The sequence below is a fragment of the Ipomoea nil genome, unplaced genomic scaffold, assembly GCF_001879475.1.
Source record: "Ipomoea nil cultivar Tokyo-kokei standard unplaced genomic scaffold, Asagao_1.1 scaffold1262, whole genome shotgun sequence".
Lineage (NCBI taxonomy): Eukaryota > Viridiplantae > Streptophyta > Magnoliopsida > Solanales > Convolvulaceae > Ipomoea > Ipomoea nil.
Genome location: NW_017617690.1, coordinates 1,334,188 through 1,341,013, shown reverse-complemented (window position 1 = coordinate 1,341,013; position 6,826 = coordinate 1,334,188). Strand labels below are relative to the sequence as shown.

Sequence of the window (6,826 nt, the reverse complement as noted above, 5' to 3'; positions counted from 1 at the left end):
TAATTTCGAATTTACACTAGTCATTTAATAAAAAATAAATAAAAATTATCAAGTTTACAAGTTAAAGAAAAGAAAGTAGTGTTATGTGTTACTCCCTAGTCCGTATGTTGTATATCATGTCTTGGTGGTATATAAATCTTAATCCATTCAAAAAGAAGACCACAAAATTTCCCTAACAATGGCTACTCTCCATGATATCCAAACGTGTGGCTCAACCGAACACTACCTTACCTTATCCAATCATTTCATCCTTGTCATCAAATCTCCTCTCCTACCCTCCCTCCATTTTTTCTTCTACACTATCAGCAAAACAAAATCGCGCAAAAATTCATGGCTTCTTCCACACTCTCACCCGTCACTCCTTCTCAGGTGAACCCATCACTCCCTTCACCTCTTCTTCTCCATCTCTCTCTCTCTGAGGCTTCAATTTCACTCCGGAATTCTTTGATTTTTTAATTTTTTTTCTGTTTGTTTGTGGAATTTGTTCAGCTATGCTCGAGCAGGAATGGCATGTGCTCCGGCGGCTCCCAAGCGTTGATGGTGAAATCCGTGAGGAGCGGCGCCGGCGGGAGGAAGAAGGGGTTGAGGGTCACGTGCATGGCCACCAGTATTCCGGCCGACGATCGGGTGCCGGATATGGGTAAGAGGCAGCTCATGAACTTGCTTCTCTTGGGTGCCCTTTCTCTCCCCTCTTCTGCCATGTTGGTACCTTATGCAGCCTTCTTTGTACCTCCTGGGTGAGTTCTTTTTCTTTTTTTCTATTGCCCTTTTCTTGCCTTCACTATTGTTATGTTGGATTGATGGGGTTAGTTCAAATTTGTTCCTGGATTATGAGTTTTGAGATTGTAAAGATCAGATTTTTCAGTAGTTCATGGAATCAGATTGTGTACTTTGTTTGAAGCTCTTGTTTATTGCATTCTTAGATGTCTTTGAATATAATGATGGATTGTTTGGTAAATAGCTGGTAGCTGATTGGTTTAGTGGGTTTGACTAGTCGATAACATTAGGTGATTGTAGAAAAGTGTTTGCAAAATGACTTTCTCAAAAAGTTGATGGGAACAGCTACTTTGAGCAACTTTTTGAATTTTAGCATTAAATTATTACAAAAAGCTAATTAATCAGACACCCATATTCATTGTTTAACCAAGTCAAACAGCTAATAGTGGTCAGATAAGTCAAAATTGGCCGATAAACTAACTATTTTACCAAACAAGGCCTATATCTAATGGGGTATCTAACAACTTTCTTGTTTCTAAAACCCGCCTTATGGTCCTAGCCAGCAAAGGATCACAAGAAACGTAAACCAGCCTAGGCCTGACCAGCTAAAATCAAGAACCTTTCCCATTAGGAGTCGAACTTGTAAACTTATGGTTAACAAGAAACGTAAACCAGCCTAGGCCTGACCAGCTAAAATCAAGAACCTTTCCCATTAGGAGTCGAACTTGTAAACTTATGGTTAACAAGCTAAACAGCCCGACCAACTTGGCTGAGGTTGACCCAGTATACTATGGTTATACTTGTATTTGACCGACTTTAGAACATTATAATGTTGAATTGACAGAGTATTGCATGTATCCTCTGCTTGTCATATGTGAATTTGTGACTCTATCGTCCTTATTTATAATTCTTAGTATGTTCTGCTAGTTTATAGTATGCCTTGTTAACAATGAGCTGAATTGAGAAGAAAAGGAATAAGAACAATTAAGAAAGACATGTATATGTAAATTTATCTAAGGGTCAACGATACATTAGGCTTTGACAGGATCACTTGCCTCTTCTGTTTTTTCTATTGTTTGGTGCTTCCGGGTTGTGGTTACATGATATTCTTTCGGTTTCCTGTCCATGCCTCATGAACTTATACATTGGGAGCAGGTCGGGAGGTGGAAGTGGTGGTACCGTTGCTAAGGATGCCCTAGGAAATGATGTCCTTGCTTCTGAGTGGCTAAAGACTCATGCACCTGGGAACCGTACCCTCACCCAAGGGTTGAAGGTAGGCGATTCTTGGTCAATTTGTGGAGAAAATTTTCAGCTTTCTTGATGGTTTTAAGATCATTGTTTTAAAGTTTCATCGAATCTAGTGCACAAGTCTCTACGTCTAGGTTGGTTAAAGGTGACATTTTAGCGGTTGTTAGTAGTTGCCAATGATCTCTTGTCCCATTGGGTAAGAGAGAGACCCCTCGACGTAAAGGTTTAGGTTTGATTCCCACTGGGGCACCGAACACATATACTTGAGTATGTATTGATGGATCATAACTCATAAGCTAGTTTGACCATAACATTTCGATTCAATAATATGTACAGGCAATCTTTTTCTTTTTTGAGTCCTACTGACTCAGTTACAATGCAGTATCTGTTCATAACTACTTTCTCAACCTACTAAAGCACAAAGAGTCAATATCGTCTCAACTGAGGCACGAACCCACAATTTTTATCTTAGTGTATGTTCAATTTAGATGAGGATAATTAACAATTCATTTGATGGTGAACTCTAGGGAGACCCCACCTATCTTGTTGTCGAGAATGACGGGCAACTTGCAACCTACGGGATCAACGCTGTTTGCACCCACCTTGGTTGCGTGGTGCCATGGAACGCAGCCGAGAACAAATTCATCTGTCCTTGCCATGGATCCCAGTACAACAACCAAGGAAGAGTCGTTCGAGGACCAGCTCCTTTGGTAAGTGAACCAAAGTTTTCTATGAATATGTTACATGACCTTTAGAAAAGAACTTCAACTCTGTATTTCACAATTTATAACTATATAACTATCTTCTTGGAACAGTCCTTGGCATTGGCTCATGCCGACATTGATGATGATAAGGTAGTGTTCGTTCCATGGGTCGAGACTGATTTCAGAACTGGCGAGAACCCATGGTGGGCATAGACATCTTTTTCGAATGAATTACCCTCGGGTATTTCACCTCGCGCTTGAAGGAAACCGAGCTCCTGCAAGTTGCTCCTTGTACTATTTGTAGTATATGAGTATCGAAAATTGATCATCAAGAAACAAAAAAAGTATAGTTAAGTTATTGGATTGCAGGAACACCCCACTTAATGGTTTGATCATCATATCACTGAGTGATGGATGTAGCCTGGAACATCATATCATCAATCAAATGTCATAGAAATTTCATTCTGTTCTCTTCTTGGCCTGCTTTTGCTTTTGTTTTTGCCTGTCTATGACAGTGCATGCATATATGACTGGATATTTGTGCAGATAATGAGAATGGAAGTAATTGAGAATGTGAATTTTCATTGCATAATAAGTAGATGTAATGTAGGATTTGTAATACATAAATTCCTCTAATAATACATAGGAAAAGGAAATTTCTACGGTATCATCTTTTTGGATCAAGTAAAACATGTATGGTATTAGTCAGTCTGCTTGTTGGTTTAAGTATTTAAGTTCAGGTGTTGCTTTAGTGAATTAGAGGATCTCGAGCTTAATATAAGTGAATAGAAGATGTCAGAAGTTCCTTTGCCTTGCATTTAATGGTACATTTATAGGGGAGTTGGGGAAACACATGTCGGAAGCTCGACATGTGCAATACGTGCTACTCATGCACAGGGAGAGACCGGAGGCCTTGCTAATTCCCCCATATGCCCGAATGTTCTTGGCGACCTTGCTTTTGCCGCTATCGACGGGTTTGACTAATGGGATTGTTGTCCTACTTTCGGAGTGAATAAGGTTAGGTTTCTCGCCTCTCCGACCTAAGAAGATAGGGATCGGAAGGCTTCGAGACCCGGGGACCAAGGCCGCTAATTAAGTCCAGGTCCGCGCTTTAAGGTAGGTCGGGCTGGTTGATCTGGGTCGGTAGGTGCTCAGGAATAATTCCTGTTGGCAATTAATTAACTGGGTCCATAAGTGCTCGTGAATAATTCCTGTCGGCAATCTGCCCGTATACCGAGGAGGTATATATGGTACTTTAACACTTGTTTTCACAATATTATATTCAGCATAATCAAGCATAACAATACTTTACTTGATAGTACAAAAGGTATGGGTGCAAATTGGCATATTAGACAAATTCATAGATAACTAAATACCATAAACAAAACCAAACTTGTGAAATTTCTCCCTGGTGAGTTCATCAATGCGCTGAATACTTTCAGGTCGAAGATAATTCTTATGATCACCAACAGATGCTTTTCTGAAGAAGGAATTGTAGGGGACAGGAAACCATGAAGCCAAATCCTCGGACTTGTTCACTTCATGTCCACTTAAAACCTCAAAGCTGCAACTCTCCACAACCTCCTCCACTTCCTCCTCGTCCTCTCCGAAAGGACAACCCAGAAACTCACCCAATCTCCGGACATGAGTTTTAGCGTCACTCTTCAACTCCTCATAAGTAACAAACAAAACATTCCTAGGACGCTCCAAACTCGCCATTCTGTACCCCAACACATGATCATAGTAAGGCCCGCAAGGGAAAACCCCATCGCAGAATTTCTCCACAGCTTCATCCAACTCCCATGGCTTCTCCTCCTCCTCTACCCCCTTCCATCTGTTCACGAAATGCCACATCGAAACCAGGGTGTCCTTCGGGTTCCTCGTGACATAAACGACACGACAGCCCGAGGATTCCAGGGTGGTACCTAGTAACTGATAAGGAATATGTGTGCTGAAGATCCTGGGAGAATCAAGATTGGTATCTGCAGGGATTCCTAGGCCTGTTGGTTTAGATTCTCCATAGACATGGATTTCGAGGAAGGGGATAAGTTCATGGGGATTGTTTTGGACTAAAGAATGTATGGAAGAGCGATTGGTGATGGAGTAAAGGAGAGATTTAAGCCATGTAGTGCCAGTTTTGGGGAAAGAAGAGAGGATTATATCAGTGGGGAGTGGTTTGAAGTGAGTGAGAACTCGTTTGATTCCAGGGATGAAGTGAGGCATGAGCCAAAAGCCATTGATTTGGCAAAGAAGCTCATCTCCCCTCCATTTCTCTTCTGGGAAAGATTCCACTAATCCTTCATTATCAGTAGGATTAATGGAATTCTCCATGAAATGGGGAATGGGAGCTGATCTGAGTCTCCTATTGGCTGATATATAAATCCTTAGCCATTATATATAAAGGTTTAGATTAGTATGGAGTTGGACACTTGGATTCCACGCATATCCAGCCAGACAAGTGATTTAATTAGGTTAAAGCAAAAATAAAAACTTTGGTTTACGGGAAAGTTTAATTTGCAGGTTATATTATTATCCGAAAATGTGCACTGGGTGAATCAAACACGTCTCAGAGTACTCCAAACTTAATGAAAAACACATTTCAAAACTTAATATGATACTTCATTCAAAAAAAAAAACTTAATTTGATACTATAATTTGTTGCGGATGAGAGTGGACATGTGAAAATAAATATGATCCTATCAAATGGGTGGTGTTAATAAAGTGACTTAGATTGCAAGCATATACAGCCTGAGCCTGCAGGCTTATGTTAAGGAAGAAATCAGAATACGTTAATTAAACAAATGGGATAGTCAATCAACTTGTGGTCCAGTGGAGACAATATTAATTTTTTGTATTTTAATAAAATAGAAAATAGTTATAAACAATATGCCTTGGATGCATGCATGTGCTTCACACGTGCATACGTAAACCATACAAACGTCATATATATTTATTTTTAAATCAAGCTTAACAAAGAAGAGCTTGGTTCGTGGGTGAATCCTCGGAGGATCGTGACTCGTGAGTTGTCACTCTGCATACCGATGTTTGTGCGCAAATTATGTCATAGAATCGTGTTCACCGAGAATGGTGAACACAGGGCAAAACGACGTCGTTTTTAGGCAAAATAAAAAAAAAAAAATTTGCGGATGTGAAGTTAACGGCGCGCGTTTGATCAAATTATGAATTTTCTGTTATGAGATTATGAATTTTATGAAAATTCATAATCTCATAACAGAAAATTCATAATCGCATAACAGAAAATTCATAATCTCACAACTGAAAATTCATAATCTCATAACAGAAAATTCATAATCTTATAACAAAAAATTCATAATCTCATGGTTCCAAAGTGAATGTGTAGGCATGGTTCCAAAGTGAATGTGCAGGCATGGATTCATAATTTATGAATGTTCGTGATTTCGGACGGGAATGTGTAGGCATGGTTCCAAAGTGAATGTGCAGGCATGAATTCATAATTTATGAATGTCCGAAATCTTTGTTCACCTCAAATTAAAGTGAAACCGCAAAATGTGAAAATAAAGAAGAAAAGTCACACAATTAATTTAAAAAAAAAAAGAAAAAAAAAAGAAGAAAATAACGGTGTACTAACACTGTTGGAACCATGTTCACCATTCATGGTGAACACGGTTCCATGGCATAACGTCCCATGTTTGTGCCAATGTGCCGTAACAAATGTTGATTGTGAATTCATGAAGCTATAAAGTACTCTCTATGTTGCAGTTTATATGTCCTACTTACTATATATTAGTCAAATCAACTCTTTCTTTTTTGTTCATTTTCTTTATTATTTTTACTTATTTTTAATTTTTAATTTTTTTTTTGTGTTTAATAGTACTTTTAGTATAGTTTCTAAATATATAAATTTTGTATATTAATACTATACTTAATATTATAAAAATTGGATTAAAAATAATTCTAGTCAAGCCTCGTTAACCGAGCAAGACACATAAAATGGGACGGAGGGAGTAGTTTTTTTTGTTTGAATTAATTTCATTTTTTGTCATAGTTCACATTTCACATTTTTTTTTGTTTTTTTTTTTTTTTTGGTTCAGAACATCCTTTTTTGTCCTAATATTATTGTGTCATAACTATTCTTTTATCATTCGCCAACAAAATCGCTGAAATGTCATTAAATA

At 38.4% G+C, this 6,826-nt stretch overlaps 2 protein-coding genes across 2 annotated transcripts; one reads left to right on the top strand and one right to left on the bottom strand.

Annotated features, from left to right (window-relative positions):
• Nucleotides 1-210: 210 nt before the first annotated feature.
• LOC109184540 (cytochrome b6-f complex iron-sulfur subunit 1, chloroplastic) lies at nucleotides 211-3,171 on the top strand. The gene is made up of 5 exons (XM_019334554.1): nucleotides 211-369; nucleotides 490-737; nucleotides 1,873-1,990; nucleotides 2,493-2,675; nucleotides 2,781-3,171. Exons 1-5 carry the CDS (start codon nucleotides 331-333, stop codon nucleotides 2,880-2,882), a joined length of 690 nt encoding a protein of 229 aa, XP_019190099.1. The 5' UTR covers nucleotides 211-330; the 3' UTR covers nucleotides 2,883-3,171.
• Nucleotides 3,172-4,031: 860 nt separating this feature from the next.
• Nucleotides 4,032-5,221, bottom strand: LOC109184538 (cytosolic sulfotransferase 8-like). The gene has a single exon (XM_019334552.1). The coding sequence runs from the start codon at nucleotides 4,998-5,000 to the stop codon at nucleotides 4,038-4,040; it is 963 nt and encodes a 320-aa protein (XP_019190097.1). The 5' UTR covers nucleotides 5,001-5,221; the 3' UTR covers nucleotides 4,032-4,037.
• Nucleotides 5,222-6,826: the final 1,605 nt, after the last annotated feature.

What these genes read in the sequence shown, in the direction of transcription:
- LOC109184540 (XM_019334554.1), top strand. Translation starts at nt 331, where the DNA reads ATGGCTTCTTCCACACTCTCACCCGTCACTCCTTCTCAG. An exon ending in CACCCGTCACTCCTTCTCAG is followed by an intron (nt 370 to 489) that starts GTGAACCCATCA and finishes GAATTTGTTCAG; the next exon opens with CTATGCTCGAGCAGGAATGG. An exon ending in GCCTTCTTTGTACCTCCTGG is followed by an intron (nt 738 to 1,872) that starts GTGAGTTCTTTT and finishes CATTGGGAGCAG; the next exon opens with GTCGGGAGGTGGAAGTGGTG.
- LOC109184538 (XM_019334552.1), bottom strand. Translation starts at nt 5,000, where the DNA reads ATGGAGAATTCCATTAATCCTACTGATAATGAAGGATTAGTGGAATCT.